Source organism: Lichenostomus cassidix, chromosome 28, assembly GCF_008360975.1.
Source record: "Lichenostomus cassidix isolate B80296 chromosome 28, HeHo_3.0, whole genome shotgun sequence".
In the NCBI taxonomy this organism is placed as follows: Eukaryota; Metazoa; Chordata; class Aves; order Passeriformes; family Meliphagidae; genus Lichenostomus; species Lichenostomus cassidix.
The window spans coordinates 26361-43315 of NC_139508.1; the positions used below are offsets into that span (position 1 = coordinate 26361).

At 46.1% G+C, this 16955-nt stretch overlaps 2 protein-coding genes across 4 annotated transcripts; one reads left to right on the forward strand and one right to left on the reverse strand.

The window, feature by feature from the left end:
* The first annotated feature begins 10 nt into the window (after positions 1-10).
* CHERP (calcium homeostasis endoplasmic reticulum protein) lies at positions 11-11700 on the forward strand. Of its 3 annotated transcripts, none has more exons than XM_085040381.1 (18): positions 11-138; positions 237-410; positions 1080-1261; positions 2028-2165; positions 2396-2547; positions 2918-3029; positions 3379-3468; positions 4093-4360; positions 4669-4847; positions 5269-5665; positions 6149-6387; positions 7188-7321; positions 7567-7653; positions 8124-8273; positions 8391-8507; positions 8991-9085; positions 9616-9801; positions 10586-11700. In XM_085040381.1, exons 1-18 carry the CDS (start codon positions 114-116, stop codon positions 10621-10623), a joined length of 2763 nt encoding a protein of 920 aa, XP_084896507.1. In that variant the 5' UTR covers positions 11-113; the 3' UTR covers positions 10624-11700. The 3 variants fall into 3 exon arrangements, with proteins under 3 accessions (XP_084896507.1, XP_084896509.1, XP_084896508.1); XM_085040383.1 differs by having other exon boundaries at positions 11004-11700; XM_085040382.1 differs by having other exon boundaries at positions 8394-8507.
* Positions 11701-12099: 399 nt separating this feature from the next.
* On the reverse strand, positions 12100-16955 carry C28H19orf44 (chromosome 28 C19orf44 homolog). The gene is made up of 8 exons (XM_085040384.1): positions 16707-16955; positions 15723-16307; positions 15087-15441; positions 14442-14518; positions 13912-14371; positions 13013-13108; positions 12727-12893; positions 12100-12366 (listed from the first exon to the last, which is right to left on the reverse strand). The coding sequence occupies exons 1-8, from the start codon at positions 16938-16940 to the stop codon at positions 12289-12291; spliced, it is 2052 nt and encodes a 683-aa protein (XP_084896510.1). The 5' UTR covers positions 16941-16955; the 3' UTR covers positions 12100-12288.

Here is a 16955-nt window from a genome sequence, read left to right on the forward strand (position 1 = left end):
CCACGTGACCGTGTCCGTAGCGACGAGGCCGTAAAGCGCGGCCGCGCGGGTGTCGCACCTCTTCCGTGCGTGCGGAGCGGCCGAGCGGCCCAGCGGCCCCGGGACCCGCGGACATGGAGATGCCGCTGCCGCCCGACGGTGAGCGGCCATCGGGGGCTTCTAGGGGAACGGAGGGAAACCCGGGGAACGACAAGGGAGCGGGGAGAGCGGGGGCTGATCGCGCTGCTTCCCCACAGACCAGGAGCTGCGGAATGTCATCGACAAGCTAGCGCAGTTTGTGGCGCGGAACGGGCCCGAGTTCGAGAAGATGACGATGGAGAAGCAGAAGGAGAACCCCAAATTCTCCTTCCTTTTCGGGGGCGACTTCTACGGATACTACAAATACAAGCTGGCCCTGGAGCAGCAGCAGCGTGAGTGGGGCCTGCTGCTCGAGCAGGGCCGCCTCGGGGCTTCCTCCCTCCCTCCCTCCCTCCCTTCCACCCCCCACTCCCCCTTACCCCCACTCCCCCCAAGCCGAGGGGTCTCGGCGTCGCCCGCCGGCGATACTTTTCTGCCTCCTGGCCTCGCCCTGCCCCGCCAGGAGCGGTTTCCAGCCTCATTCTGCGCTCTGGGTTCCAGGTAGCTTTCTAAGCGCTGCCCACGAATCCTCACGGCCCCGCTGGTGCATTTGAAGGCGGGCACGGTGAGCCGCACGGACGGGCCGCGTGGCGAGAACGGAGCCCAGCACCTGGAGAGCCAAGGCTCGGCTCGTGCTGCAGTTGTCCCTCTGGAAGTGCACGGGGAGTTCCTGGCTCTCCTCTTTGGCACCATCCACCCACGTTTTTCAATTAACCGTAGAATCCTAGAATATGCAGAGTTGGAGAGGAACGGATAGAGATCATCGAGTCCAACTCCTGCCCCTGCACAGGACGCCCCAAGAATCCCTCCGGGTGTCCGAGAGCGTTCTCCACACAGCTCTGGAGGCCCCTCTGAGCCCTCAAAAGCAGGCTCTGCTTGGAACCGGGGCCATTTTCACCCGTGGGCTGGCAGTAGCAGGTTTCTGTTGAAGGTTTACTTTCAAACTTTACTCTGTCTACTAGTGTTATGCAAGCAAAGCCAAGATATCGAGGCTTCCGCACAGATCCAGCCCCTGCCGCAGCCATCGCTCCCACCGGCTACGCCCATCCCGGCCCCTCAGGGCACCCCTTCTGTGGAGGAACTCATCCAGCAGAGTCAGTGGAACCTGCAGCAGCAGGAGCAGCATCTCCTCGCTATGAGACAGGTTAGTTTAACGTAAGCACTCAGCCGCTGTAGGCTGCCCTATCGGTGGCTCTAGGAATTAGGAACAAAGGGGGAGAAAACGGTTTGCTGCTCAGCGCTGATGCGTGTGAGGAGAAGGGAAGTCGCTTTCCTCATTTTTCCTTCAAAAATGCCATCATTCCCCTAGAACAGATGTATCTGATGTAAAGGTTGTACTGGCACGGTCAATGTGCGATTAAAATGTTTTCTTTACTCTTTGGAAAAAATTGTTCATTTCGCAGTGTAATAAATTGGGGCTGCTTTAAGCTTGCTTTAAGGTTCAGGTCGCTGGCACCTGCAACATGTTCCACTTTGTAGCAATCCAAATAGGATGTGCTTGGGGTAGAAGGCAAGTCAGTGCTGCCAACTACCTGCTTTTTGCACCAGATGCATAGCTGTTAAAGATGCTGAAAACCAAACTGAAAACTTACTTGTGCCATGCTTCTCTTCTTTACATTTATGACCTTCTTGCAATTATTTCTTATTGTATGATAAATTTTAGAAGAAGAAGAAGTAAACTGGACTTTTCTGGGAAAATTTGAAGAACTTTATTTTCTTTTCTAAGAAAAAATAATTGAAAATTTTCCATCAGGGCATACTGCTTGTAAAATATTTTGGTCCTTGACTTAGCTACTTATATCCACAGGGATGAGGATACAGCACCTTCATTCTTCAAAACAATGCTGTCTATTATACTGTTCTTTCTTTTTCTTCTTTTACATCTGCTTTTTTTTCATCTCTTTAATCAGGAACAAGTCACATCAGCAGTAGCCCTTGCAATCGAGCAACAAATGCAAAAGGTCTTGGAGGAAACGCAGTTAGATATGAACGAATTTGACAACTTGCTGCAGCCCATAATTGACACTTGTACAAAAGATGCGATCTCGGTAAGTGATCCTAATCTGCGTGGGGATTTGGAGGTGCTGTGGTGTGGGTTCCTTGGAATTTTCAGATTGCCTGTGCATCAACAGTAGCTTTATATCTGTGTTGTGTGCCAGGTAATACTGAAGCTGTTAGCTGCAAACTCCTCTTCCTGCACTTCTTTCAGAGCTATAGAAAGCCATATTCTATTAACACATTACACTGATTTAAAATATCTAAAATTTGCTTCAATAAGGCTGGCAAGAACTGGATGTTCAGTAATGCAAAGTCTCCCGCACACTGCGAGTTGATGGCCGGGCACCTGCGGAACCGGATCACGGCAGAAGGAGCTCACTTTGAGCTGCGGCTGCACCTCATCTACTTAATCAATGATGTCTTGCATCACTGGTAAGAATTCCCTTAGGCATTTCACTTCGCTGTTTTCGTTCCTTTGATGACGTCTCTCTCTTAGATACGGCGTTACATTGACCGGTAGCTTCTTATTTTTAACGTGTTCGTGTCTTCTAGCAGCTGTCCTAAGATGTCCAAGCCTCACATCTACTGCTTTAAAACTCAATTTTACATCAAACCTCTTTTACGTGCTTTGCATGTTATTTCCTCCACACGACGCTTCGCTACAAAATCCTTACGGGGAGAATTTTCTAATTCAGGATTCCACTACTTTGATTATAGCACGAGTTGACGTGATTAGAGTAATGCAATGCGCTTAGTCTTAGGGTGAAAAAGAAAGATAACTCTTCCCGTTCCTTCCTTGAAGCCAGCGCAAGCAAGCGCGAGATCTCCTGGCTGCTTTACAAAAGGTGGTTGTGCCTATTTACTGTACCAGCTTTCTAGCCGTGGAGGAAGATAAACAGCAGAAAATTGCCAGAGTGAGTATGCAGTTTTGCTTTAACTGTAACTTTTTCTTTCTTACCTCGGTGCCACGTAGATTCGCAAGTAGCCGGGTAAAAGAAGATCACTGACGTTTTTATGGTCAAATTGTCTTCATAAAGTCTATTGCAGGATGTATTCTAGTTCACTTATAAAATGGAACTTAAAAGTATATAGCCTTTATTTCACGCTTAGCGTAACGATTGATCGTCTGACTCTTTACTGATTCTAAAATAAATCCTGAAAGCCTAGGTCTTATGAAAAGCTAAACACATAAAAATGCTGTGCCTCACTTTTTCTTTCCTCGTTCACCATTTATAAAATCCTTTTACTCTTAAATTCATGCAGCTTCTTCAACTATGGGAGAAAAACGGGTACTTTGATGAGTCCATCATTCAGCAGTTACAAAGCCCAGCTCTCGGACTTGGCCAGTACCAGGTTAGCCACAAAAACATACATATTCTCATCTATGTCAATATTTTGGAAATTATTTTCCTTGTCAAACCCTAATATTAATTTCTGCCAACACCCCCGACATTGTTCACGAGGGATTACAAAAACTACGGGGGGTGGGGAAAGGAAATTTTAATCCTGTTATTCCAAACATTCAATAATACACCTGCTGATACGGTCCTGGATGCGGGATGCAGACCTATAAAGTCCTCTACGTATTTATTTGACACTGCTTTGTATAACAAGGAGTGTTTGCTCAAAAGGAAACGAGACACCGTGGACTTCCATTGCATTCGTTGAATATAAAAATGGTTGTGTCACCAGCAACCTTTCCTTTTTATTATTAATAATGAATGCTGTTGATTTCAGCTGTAATGGAAAGACAGTTCTAAGGACTGTGGGCTCCAGCCTGCACAGAATACTTCGGAAAGCTCCACACAAGCCTCATAATGGCACTGCCTGGTTCTGCCAGCCAGCATTATCCTCCCTCCTCATGCCTTTTTTTGGGAGAGAGGGTGAAGAGCGAGCAACGTGGGAAATTGTGAACAACCAAATGTGCGGGTATTATAGGCACGGTGTTCATTTGTTCTCTTTCATTTCTTTTATCAGGCAAATTTGATCACTGAATATGCAACGGTTGTACAGCCTGTACAAGTGGCTTTCCAACAGCAGATACAGAACCTGAAAACTCAACACGAAGAGTTCGTTAACAGTTTAACACAGCAGCAGCAACAACAGCAGCAGCAGCAACAGCAGCAGCAGCAACAGCAGATACAAATACCCCCGCTAGAGAATGAGGTGAAATCAACACCCCCACCTCAAGCCCCCGCAGCTGCACCAGCCTCAGTTCCACCATCTGCTCCAGCCACGCAGTCAGGTACTGAGCTCACTTGGGACCTGTGCAAAAATCGGTGAAAATGTTAAAACTTCTATTTCTTGCTGCTTTTTTTAATAATGAGGCTGGTTTGGTTCAGGCAAAAGCTTGAACCTCTTCAGAGCCTCGCAGCACACACAGGCTGCTGCTCGAGTGTAAAAAGAACCAAAGACCCGAGTGTTCGTTCCGTTGGAAACGCTCTCTCCCGGTAACAGATTTATGCAGAACAAATTCATCTGTAGCTCCACGTTCTCCCCTTTTATTCACTGCGTGTGCCTTTAATGCCGCTAATAGTCTCTACGTTGTTCCAGATGACGGTAAATCTCAGCTGCCTCTGGCTGGTTCTACAGAGTATGACGCAACCGGGTCTGGAGTGCAGGATCCTGCCTCAGGTGGACCGCGTGGGCCTGGATCTCACGATCAGATTCCCCCAAATAAACCACCCTGGTTTGACCAGCCTCACCCTGTTGCGCCATGGGGTCAACAGCAGGTAAGAAACTGTTCGGAAAACACCTGCGCGGCTTGACGGCTACCGTCTCGGTTATCGAGGTTGGGAACTGCCATCTTGGATGTGGAAGTGCGGTGAAAAGCTGTGACGGTTAGAAATCCACATTTCGATGCCAAGCTTTGTCATTCTGAGCCCAGATGAGGGCAAAGTACAAATCATATTTCACGTTGTTAACTGTCACGCCGTTCCTCTGAACAACACGATAGCGGTTCGCTTCGGTGACGGTTCGCTCTCTCCTATGAAGAGAAAAGAGCTTTTTTCTGAACTTGCGGTCGTTTGTGCTCCGTATGCAAAATGTTCTTTTCTTCGTGCGTGTTCCCTATGCACTGTATTTCCTTAAGAAGGAGATATTGTTCTGTTAGTTCTGTAACCTAATGAACGGCCTTCTGTACTTCAACACTAGGGACCGCCTCATTGTCCTCCCTGGAATAACAACCATGAAGGAATGTGGAATGAACAGAGAGATCAAGGCTGGAACAATCAGCGAGAGACACCTTGGAACAACCAGCCCGATCCTTCTTGGAACAACCAGTTTGAAGCGCCGTGGAACAACCAGCACGAACAGCCTCCATGGGGTGGGGGTCAGAGGGAACCTCCATTTCGAATGCAGCGGCCACCTCACTTCAGAGGCCCATTTCCTCCACATCAGCAACATCCCCAATTCAACCAGCCCCCGCATCCGCATAATTTCAACCGCTTTCCACCTCGCTTCATGCAGGATGATTTTCCACCTCGCCATCCCTTTGAAAGGCCTCCTTATCCTCATCGTTTTGATTACCCACAGGGGGATTTTCCTCAAGGTAAAGTGTGTACCGGGCCAGCTTTTCTTACTCTCTCGTAATGATTGCCATTACAAAATTATTTACTGATTTGGGGAGACGCTTTATCCTTGGTGGACTGATCTGATTTTCCTGAGCCGTGTTTACTTTGGGAGTTCGGGAAGCTACTGCTTAGAGCTCGGTAGGAAACACGCGCACAGTCGGACGCTTCCTTGCCTTTAGAGTCTTCCATAACGGATAAGAAATCGTATTCCAAATTCAAGTCGGCATCTCTACAGGCACCTCTTTTGTGGCTACTTCACTTTAAAAACGGGTCACTTCAAAGGCAAGAAGCAGCATCTTCTTGTACGTGAAGGAGTAGCCAGCCTCTGCTCCTTCACTTCTGGTGCTTTGCTGGGTCTGCCAAGATGGGGTTTTAGGATAAATGCAGTCATTGAAGTATATCTCTGATTGCCTTCCTTTCTTGATGACTAAATAAAACATTTTAACCCTCCCGCTCTGCAGAAATTGGACCTCCTCATCATCATCCTGGTCACAGATTGCCTCATCCTGGAATCAGCGAGCATCCTCCCTGGGGAGGGCCACAGCACCCTGATTTTGGGCCTCCCCCACATGGATTTAACGGGCAGCCCCCTCACATGCGGCGCCAAGGGCCCCCTCACATGAACCACGATGATCCCAGTCTGGTGCCAAACGTTCCCTACTTCGATCTTCCTGCTGGACTGATGGCTCCGCTTGTCAAAGTGAGTGCTTGCTATGCCACTGACTGGTGGGATTAAGAGGTCCAAAACCTGTTGTTGTTGTTATTATTAGGTAGTATTCATTGTGCACGTGTACAGTTTCAAATACTTACATCCCACAACCACTTGTTGTGAGAGCAGTAGTTGAGGAGACTAGGTAGTGAAAATGGTGATGTTTTTCAAGTGTTGTGTGCTACAGAAAGGTCATTGAACTCATAGTGGGAGTTGACTTAAAAATCTGACCCCTATTTTTAGAAAATTTAAATCACCAGTAATTTTCAGATAGTCAGAGAGACCTCGTAGGTCTGATGGCACCACTGTACTGATTCTTCATTATCAGAATTCTCGTGAAAATCTTTTACAACATCAATCTTATACATACAAAGAAGGACAGAGAACAGGAAATATACCTGTAGCAGCATCTTCAGGGATACTTACAACTATGTACTGTGTATTTGAGATGAGCTAGTAAGCCTCTTACATCTCCTTAGCGTTATTCTCCTACACTGCTTTATGCCGGGCTTACGTCCGGCCACGTTAGCACAAAGGTGGATGACACCTGCATTTCACTTAGCTGGCGACCGGCTTTATGCCGCAACCTGTGCGGTGCAAGCTTTTTTCGGAGAGCTCGCGATAGCGATAGCGCGAGGAAGCTCGGGGTCATCTGCAGAATCCTTATTCCCAGATCTTTTCTTATCCGGTACTGAAAGTCGAGGTCCCTACACAGCTAGACCTGTATTTATCTCTTCAGGTACAAACCCCGTGACACGTGACACCAATGTAATTTGTTTTGTTTCTGGCAGCTTGAAGATCATGAGTATAAACCTTTAGATCCTAAAGATATTCGTCTTCCACCCCCAATGCCCCCCAGTGAGAGACTCCTGGCTGCAGTTGAGGCGTTTTATAGTCCCCCATCTCACGACAGGCCTAGAAACAGGTAAGAGTAGGTGTAGCCAACAAAATGGTAAGGAAAATGCCTTAAGGTGTCTCAAACAGCAAAGTGCCTCTCTTTCGCTTTCTCTTGTCGTATTGCAACCTCACTTGCTGTTTGATCTTATACTGAGATTTGCGAGACAATTTTGCCCAGAAGCTTTGTTCTGTACAAAAACTAGTGAAAGTCTCTAAGGTCACCACTGAAGTGCAATTTACACCTGTGGGTTCTGTGTGCTTGATTTGTTGCAGTGAGGGATGGGAGCAGAATGGACTGTACGAATTTTTCAGAGCTAAAATGAGAGCAAGGCGGAGGAAAGGTCAAGAGAAGAGAAACAGGTGAGAGATCCTGTGTCCTGCCCTCTGCTGTGTGCTGTTCAGCTGGAGGGTGCTTGGGCTAATTGCAGAGGCAACGTCTGTTCAGCAGCATGCCGATACAGTGAGTTTCTGTGTGCTGGAGTTTCTGTCTAATCTGCAAAAATTGGAACTGGCACGAGTTGCTCAGAGAAGCTGTGGCTGCTCCATCCCTGGAAGTGTCCAAGGCCAGCTTGGACACTGGGGCTTGGAGCCACCTGGTCTAGAGGAAGGTGTCCCTGCCCATTGGCAGGAGTTGGAACTGGATGAGCTTAAACATCCCTTCCAACCAAAACCGCTTTGTGATTCTGTAAAACGTTTTTTGTCACACTCAGGTTTTCATTCTTGCTGCAGAAATAGTGCTTCTGTATACTTTGCATTTGATCAGAAGTACATATGTGGTTCTGGTATTTCTTCATGGAATCTCAGTGGACTTTCTCTACTCATCTATGCAGTGGGCCTTCTCGCTCTCGAAGTCGGTCTAAAAGCCGAGGTCGTTCATCTTCCCGGTCCAATTCACGATCTTCAAAATCATCTGGCTCCTACTCGAGATCACGCTCTCGCTCTTGCTCTCGATCGCGATCCTATTCTCGCTCACAGTCCAGGTAGGCTGCAGCGGGGCTGAACCTTGGGAACTGCAGAGCGGGAAAAACCCAACCTTCAAGGCCGATCCGAGGAACTGCGGGTCGTTGCTCTGTTAACTCGTGTGCTCTCCCTTTCAGAAGCCGGAGCAGGTCCCGCTCCTCTCACAGCCGCTCACGGTCACACTCACGTTCGAGGTCCAAGTCGTACTCCCCGGGAAGGCGGCGCCGTTCCCGCTCTCGAAGCCCCACTCCTCCGTAAGCTTTGCTTCAGACCTGTCTCCTTTCACCTGGGCTGTTTTCAACACGCTGCCTGCAGGGGCGCTGCCTTGTTACGGGGGGATGGGCATTTCAACAAAGAGCAGAAAGGATGACGGAAAGCAAATTTAGAAGCAATTTATGGGCTACGTGTGCTTATACAGAGAATGTCACTCTATTGTGGTGGCTTTTTATTTTAACGAATCGGCGTGCAACTGTGAAGTCTGTGTGCACCTTCCTTGGGAGCAGGAGTAATTCTCCAAGTGCTCCGTTGGGAAGTGCGCAGGGTTTTATTTCCCTTACACCGAGAAGCGGGCCGTGTGTTTCTGGTGCCTCAGTAACTGCGTCCGCTAATGGCTTTAATAAAGAATAGCTTAATAGAGCGGATGGAATTATGTTGCATCTTGACGCTTCACAGAATAGAACTGACTGCTTTGTGTCAGAACGGTATCACTGGTTCCTAATTTGTTCTTATTTTCTTAGTTCTTCTGCTGGTTTGGGCTCCAGTTCTGGGCCTCCCATACCAGAATCGAGACTTGGAGAAGAAAATAAAGGCCATCAAATGCTAGTGAAAATGGGTAAGATGCTGCTCGAGAATCTTACGCAGGCCAGGAAAACAAAGTTAAGACAACAAAGTCTTAGATATAACTCATTAATGCACATTCATAAAGAATTATTCCTTGCCATTCCAAGGTCCACGTAAGGATATTCAGAGATAGGAGCATATGGAGCGGTGATAGTTGCCTTTCTGGGAATGATACTGAATACAGGGACTTGAGTTTGGCATTGCATAGAACTGACCTACCGGAGGTAGTTCGTCTCCCTGCGGTACGGGTCAGAAGGGTTGACCTGATTTGGCTCGCGCTGCCTTGCTTCTTATCCTCCTAACGGTTTCTAGGGATAGTACTGCTGTCAGCTCCTGGAATCTTGGCATATTAATGCTTGTGAAATAAACGGGACGGTTCACGTGTCATTTCAGGCTGTCCCCATCCTGCTTTATCAAACCGATGCTGTCTTTGGTTGTTAACAAAATGCCCACGGTTCTCTTCCCTATGCTAGTAATAAAAAAAAACAGTGACAGGATTGCAATGCTGTGTCCTTGCTGCAGGATGGAGTGGATCTGGTGGATTGGGAGCCAAGGAACAAGGAATTCAGGATCCAATTAAAGGAGGTGATATCCGAGACAAATGGGATCAGTACAAAGGAGTGGGAGTTGCATTGGACGACCCTTACGAAAACTACCGAAGAAATAAAAGTTACTCCTTTATTGCACGCATGAAGGCCAGGGATGAATGTAAGTGAATGTTTCTCAGCAATTTAGAAACCTGTGTGGACTTGAACGTGATTTTTATAAACCCTAATCAATGTATCAGTAGCTCTTAATTCTTTCTAATGTAACCGGTGCAGTAAAACAACAGGTAAGTGGACGTGTACTCTGACTGACCTGGCAGGTTTTTCTTTTTAAGTACTGTGTTCTTCTGATTTCTGAAATGAGAACTAATTACCGTGTTCTGTGCAAGCCGCTCTCTGGCTGCAATTGCCGAACACCCGCATCTTAGAATGCTGCCCCACAAAAACTCAGAGTGGTCGCAAAGTTAGCCGAGGGAGAGCTGTGCCGCGGGACGAACGGCTGCTGCGGCAGGGAGGTCCTTTTGGTTGGAATTAAAGTTTACCGTTTACCGCGCTTACTGTTTACCCCTGCCCTACTCAGAGTTTCCTACTGTTACATTACTACCCTGTTCTGCCTAAGCCAGAACTGGTAGTCAATTCACTGTACTGCAGGAAGGGTTCCGAAAAAGTGGAGGTGTTTGTAAGAGGTGAAGACAATTACCCAAATGATGGATTTTTGCAGAGAGTCTCTGATATGTTGAACGTCGGAACTTTACGACAGCTAAAAGGAAAAAAACTGGCACGCTCCACGTAATGTGGCTTCTGCCTTTCAATCTGTGTGATCAAATGGATTCAAATAAAGCCCATAAAAAAAAATTCCCTGTTAACAGAACCCGCATTCCACGCAACATTTCAGCCAGCTTAGGTAACCGCAGAATCTGTAAGAACTCTTTTCCCTATTGTTTCAGTGAAGCGTGAAACACAAGACCCTCCACCACCCGAGTAAGACTCTCTGAAGAAAGATGTCTTGCATCTTCTACAAAATATTACACTTGTAGAAATCCGGATTAAAATCTGGAGCAAGTGACAAATGAATTACTTTTAAAACTGTGATGAAAAATGGAAAGCTATGACATGTACTACAACGCTTGTCAATCAGTGCTTAAAAAAGCCCAGTTGTTACTGTGACATGTCTAGCAACTTTAAGAATTTCCATTTCTCTTGGAAAACTTTTTAGTTAGTTCCCTGTTTTGTAGTAGAATTAAACTCCGGTCAGGCCATTCCTGGTGCAGAATTGTGCCTCGTTCATTCCTGCAAAATACAGATGTTATCTGATGTGGTTGTATGTTCTCTAGTTCCATAATGTATGTTTATTTCTCTCAAAAGGTTAATTCTATTTGAAGTGGAGGGGTGCTGCCTTGGGATCAAGTCAGACTGATGCTGAGCAGTGTATCCTAATGTCTAAATGGGGAATGAAGCATCTAGTTCCAGTGCAGGTGACCTCTGGGCACTGTGCGAGCTTTTAGAACCTTCTGCCCACCTCCAGGTCCCACCCAGCAGCTGCTGCGGCCGCCACTCGGGGCAGGACACGAGGGTCAGTTCTCTGGTAGCTTTCCCAGCGCTCTGAGGGATGGGCGATGCTTTGTAATGGAACAGTCTTTAAGCTTTTTATATTTTTGTATATACCCTTTAATAAAAGCTAATTAGTTCAATAGAAGAGAATCCATTTTCTCTGCTCTACACATTTCTATCCACGAGATGTTCTTGGAAACTTGCTGTAATCTAAAGGAAAAAAACCTGAACCTTTTGTAACTGTTTCCAGAGACCACCAGCTAGAGCTTTTAGGCCCTTACTATGCGCTTCCGCTCCCCAGGTCTGCGCGGCGGTTCCCTTTTCCAGTCGTTTGTAGAGCAAAAACCCTCTTAAAACCATTCAGTTAATATGGTGGAGTATCAGTTTGTTCTAGATCTACTGTAGTTGTGGAACTGTACCTGTCTGTGAATTAGCATACAACATCTGTATGTTACCGACTTGTGAACGTTATTGTTTTGCCTTCCAATAAACACTTTTTTAAAAATAAAAAGGCAGCTCAGAACAAGTGAATTCCTTAATTTGACTATAAGGCTTCCTTGTTTTGAATTTATCTTAATATACACACCCCACCCCATCATGTGTTTGGTTTTGTTGTAATCTGACAAGCCTGATCATATAGAAACACTGTTTGGATAATGGAACTAGGGTCAGGATATGGTAATTTTCTGCTGTGGTCATATTTCACGGGGGCTGCAGTACAGACTTTCACTTATACCGCGATCATAGATGCGATCGCAGATCTCACAACTCACAGGATACATCTGTGCACCATATGACTTAGCATGGTGCCATTACAGAGAAGTGCTTTCTCGATCTCTTTTGTGCTGACATAGTCTGGCTGAAGGTTCCTGCCTATCCCTGTATTGTATACATGAGTAAAGAATTCAGGTATAGAAAAATAAATTGTATATAATAATTAGCAATATGTGCAAACTAATTTATACTAACAGCAGTTTGTGCAAATCCTTCCAATACATATTTTATAACCTTTTTTCGGAGCAACTTGGAAAGGTTTCTGGTTTCAGCCCTAGAGCTGTAAATATAAATGTTACTTAAAGTTCAGTAACTATCCAAGCAGTTATTTCTCTTGGGCTCTCCGAATTTCTTCAAGCGCTTGTTCCATTGTAAGGGGTGGGGATTTGTGATTCTTGATGTACTGCAAAAAAACAAAAAGGTTAATGAAGACAGTATATTAAGTGCATTATTATTTATTACATAGTAGAAAGTATCTAATCTTCATGTCAAGATGCCCGTACAGAATTTTCTGTAGTAGCAAAAGAAAGTATACTTCTGTTGCAGCATCAGAAAGATCCCTGCTCACTTGAGGACAGGTAAATGCTACAGCAGAAACCTTAATCTTTGGAAGCTATGGCCCCCAGCAAGACTTTGTTCTTTCTTTCCCCCCCCTTCCCCCCGTGTAAACTTATTAATTAATTGTATGCAAAGAAATATGCTGCAAATACCACAAGCGTTTGCAAAGGAATATATGTTCTGATCTCTGGTTTGTCATAAATACCTCTTTAGCCTCTTCCAGGGTATGGTAGTGGAACTTCTCGTGCTCTAATGACTCTACAAGGGATGTGTGAAGGTGGTGAACGTTCTTGATAAACTGCTGGGTCAGCATCACGTGCTGCTTGCACATGGCATGTAAAACGAGAAGCGAGGGGCTGTACGCAGTCAGGGCTGTGAGAAAGGGACGGGACGTACTGCATTAAGACACAGCAGGCAGCAAGGGCTGAACAAACCAAGCCGGCCTTAGGTGCAGAAAACAAGGTAAAAAAGAATAAACACGTTTTCAGTACCTTCTACTGCATCCATGCTGATGCTGTGACTGGCAATTGGCACTGGATCGATGTAGCTAGTTCCAACGGGTGCGGCAAGCACTGCAGAGGGGTTTGCTGTGTATAGGATAACGTGAGAATTACTGGGTGGAACCAGAGTGAAAAGGTTTAGTGCTACTACTTGGTGGTTCTTCAGCAATTTTTTGGGACAGCAGCTGCCCTAAAACCACCATAGAGCCAAACGGGAGAATTGACAACCGAATCTTACGCGACCTCCGCAGTTTCTTTACTCTTAGGCTCAGGACACTGTTGCAGAAGGCACCTTTTCTAACCCTAGGCAGAGTAAAAATAAACACTTTTGTACTCAAAGAATGCTTCTGTTTTTAAGCACGCTCAAGTTTCTACTTTCTCTTCCCGTGTAACAAGGAATGGTGACTCTTAGCACTTTTTCCTTTAAGTAAACAGACATAGGCAAGGAGCTACTCCTCAGGATGTGAAAGCTCACATCTGATCCTGTTGTGGGGCCGTAATGCTTTCCCAAGAGAGAAACACAATGCAAAAGAACTCTGCGATCAGTTTAGTAACACTACAATGCTATTATTTACAATAATAAAGATATCAGAATACTGAATTTCATTTCAGAGTACTACTCTTGCTGTTGCAAGCTCTGTTGCTAATACTTGCTTATCCAGCCACGGGTCCTGTGGGAGGTATTTTTAAGCAGAAAACATTTCTTATTATGATATTCAATCCCAATCTTTTCTGTACACAGCAGATTAAAGTTTTGGGCTTTAGAAAATTTTTTACTTAGTGCCACTGAGAGGAAACTGGCACTGAAATGAAGAATTCATCAAGGATCACTGAGCTGGCATATATAAAAGTGTAAAACTTGCCTGATTGGGCAGTAATTCTGAACTCACCCTTTGCCCAGCAGTAGGTGAATGGAGGCTCCTCTGTCTGAACTGCAGTTTCTCGGACAGTCGCTTGGTGCCCCCGGCTGTGCCGCTCTCGGGTGACCAACGGGGATGACGCTGAAGACCGCTGTGATCCAGAACACGTGCAGCTCTCAGCATGTCCCTCTACAGTTTCCCTGTCTGTTGTAGACCTAGACCTTTCAAAGTCTTCAGAATATTCTGAATTAAGAATTCTCTCATTCTGATTAAAATAATCCCATTTGTGTGCAGAGAAATCTGAGGAAACTCCACTTAAATGTTCAGAGATTTCTGCTTCGGTGGCACTTTTCTCAACGTCCTCTTCAGAAAAGTCACTCACACCAGTTACTGCACTGGTCATTTTAAGAGCAGCTTGGTGCTCTTCCGCCAGCAATGTATCTTTTTTCATGTATTTGTTTGATTCTTGAGTAACCTGAATGTCTTTTCCCTGTAAAAGTATTTATTTTAGAACCTACACACTCCATCAAAGGCAGACTAGGAATATGTGTTCTACTTACTTTCTCCTTTAATTCTGCTACCTTACTGGTGATATCCGGTGCCAAGTCGTCAAGGCTCAGGACATTCAGTCTGCAGTCTGCAAACAAATGACATAGTGACATGAGAATTTGCATGGAAATTACACTATGCTTTCCTGTAAGTGAGAAAAGTGGAAAAAAAAAATCAGTACTACCTTCCTAGTTTAGTACTAAAAAGTAATAGCAGTCAATCACTCTGATTCTTTAACTTTGCAGAAACTCCTAAAATTTCCTCCTTTCATCTGCTGACTGAAGTTCAAGAGATTTTTGCTGCCCCTCATTGACAGATGTTCTCACTCTGACCCATTGGTATATTGTCCCATTGACACAATAGTGAAAACTATTCTAAATGTTGTCATTGTTTTGGTATCAAAACATCACCCAGGGCAGCATCATTAATCTGAACCAAAATCAAAAGCTAAGTCAAAAGCTAGGAAAAATACAAACCTATTACACTCGAAAAAAACAGTCAAGATAATTACTTTGATAAGGCCTTGGTTTATGTAAAATTTCACCAGTGAATCCTTTCAAAGTGACTATTTGCTCATGTTTATTAAGAGAATTTATCAGGAAATTATAAGTACAATTCATAACGAGTCTACTGACACAGCATTTTGGAAAACATACATTTTGAGCTGCTGCTGGTTGGATCTTCTGCATCAGCTCCTTTTGAAAACAATTCATCTAATGACTTTATTTCACTTCTGTCACTTTCAAGGGATTCTTGGTTTTGCTTGGCATAGCCTGCTTTAGGCGGAGAACTCTTAACAGCATTGTCTTTCATGGAAGATGACGGCGATCGATACATCGTGGTATGTCCTGACACGTTTCTGCTGGCGGGTGAGGGTGCTGGTGAATTAACTCTACCAAACACATTTTCCTCTGAGTCTTTGTTGTGAAAAGAAGGTGCTTTAGATAACTCTGCTGGTGAAACTTCCTTACGAGGTGGACGAGGCTTTCCTGATGGAACTGGAGTCTTGCTCTTTTTGAAGAACATGAAAAAGAGTTTTATGTGTTACTTCATTGTTATGTGTAGATTGCTAAAGGGAGAACAAATCGTAGGTAAAATATTTTTAAGATGTTAAGATGTCAAACTGAATCCTATCATGAGCAAGACACAAATGCAAATTTGAAATTTACTTGCTGGCGTTATCTAAATAAAAAGCGACAAACAAATTACAACAATTATATAAAAGCACTAACAAAAATACATAATCCAGCAAAATTTATATTTACCTTTCTACCCCACTGAACATCACTTACCAGAACCTTCTGATTCCCATTTCCACTGGAAACCCCCAAAGAGCTCTCCATCAATTTTCTCATTTCCTCTTCATCACTGTCCAAATCAAGCTGTTGTTTAACCCTAACATTCTTTTTAGGGCTTTTAATGCTTTCCTCTTCCTCAGAAGAGGCATCCCTGCAGGTCCCATTACCACTGGTGGTACCGTAATTCTTCTGGTACTTCTTGCCCTTGGCACCACGTTCATGTCCAGAGGCAGATGAGGTGCGCTCCTCAGCCAAAGGCTTCAGGCCCGAGTCAGTGTTCTGCAATTCCAGGTGCTTTTTTTGACTAGTGATCTTGCTTTCTAGTTGTGCCACTTTACTCAGAATTGAGCTTAACCGTGTGTGGGAGGCGCTGCCAAGAGTGCTCTGGGCTACACGCCTGTTCCCTGCCCACACGGTGCTCCCCGGCATCTGGCACCGCTGGATCCCACGAGGGTTTCCATCGCACACCTTCAGGAACCTGCCGTGGCGGGATGGCGTTCTCCCTGCGTTCTCCGGCTCTGTGTCCAACACCGTGAGGTCACCACGGGTGCTGGCCCTGCGGGGTACGTGGCTGTGGCCCTGCCAAGAATCACGGAGTCACTGACGTTGGAAAAGACCTCTGACATCATCGAGTCCGCCCTACGACTGATCCCCACCTCGTCAACCAAAGCACTGAGTGCCACATACAGTCTTTCATTACGCATCTCCAGGGATGGTTACTCCACGGGCAGCCCCTTCCAATGTCGGACCACCCTTTCCGTGTAGAAATTCTTTACGATGTCCAACCTAAACCTCCCCTGGCACAGCGTAAGACAGTCCTCAGGTCCTATCGCTTGTTCCCCGGGAGCGGGGCTGGCCACCACCTGGCTGCACCCTTCTGTCACGCAGCTGTAGGAAGGGGGTTGTACAGATCCCTCCCCATACAGGACGCAAACAGGCTGCCCAGGTACAGACTGAGATAGGGCGCCGGTGCCTCACCTGCCCTCCGCCCGCGGGTGCCCGAGAGATCGCGGCCATCCGGAACGGGACGAGATAGAGATGAACGGGGCAGGACGGACGCGACTGGGACGGGGTGGGGAGGGACGGGGTCGCACGACACACTGTCGAGTCCGCCCGGTCCGACGCGGCGACGCAGGTTTCTCTAGACCAGGGCCAGAGCCGTCGATGCGCGGCCGCGTCCTGGAGTCCGCGAATCCCCAATATCCCGCCCATTCATTGGATCCGCGC

Bases quoted from the DNA above. Each gene is read 5' to 3' on its own strand.
- CHERP (XM_085040381.1), top strand. From the start codon at position 114: ATGGAGATGCCGCTGCCGCCCGACG. The intron at 7,654-8,123 runs GTGAGAGATCCT...TCATCTATGCAG, and splicing joins GGTCAAGAGAAGAGAAACAG to TGGGCCTTCTCGCTCTCGAA. The intron at 8,274-8,390 runs GTAGGCTGCAGC...TCTCCCTTTCAG, and splicing joins TATTCTCGCTCACAGTCCAG to AAGCCGGAGCAGGTCCCGCT.
- C28H19orf44 (XM_085040384.1), bottom strand. From the start codon at position 16,940: ATGGGCGGGATATTGGGGATTCGCGGACTCCAGGACGCGGCCGCGCAT. The intron at 14,372-14,441 runs GTAAGTAGAACA...ATACTTTTACAG, and splicing joins TAGCAGAATTAAAGGAGAAA to GGAAAAGACATTCAGGTTAC. The intron at 12,367-12,726 runs GTATTTATGACA...GTTTTTTTGCAG, and splicing joins CCCTGGAAGAGGCTAAAGAG to TACATCAAGAATCACAAATC.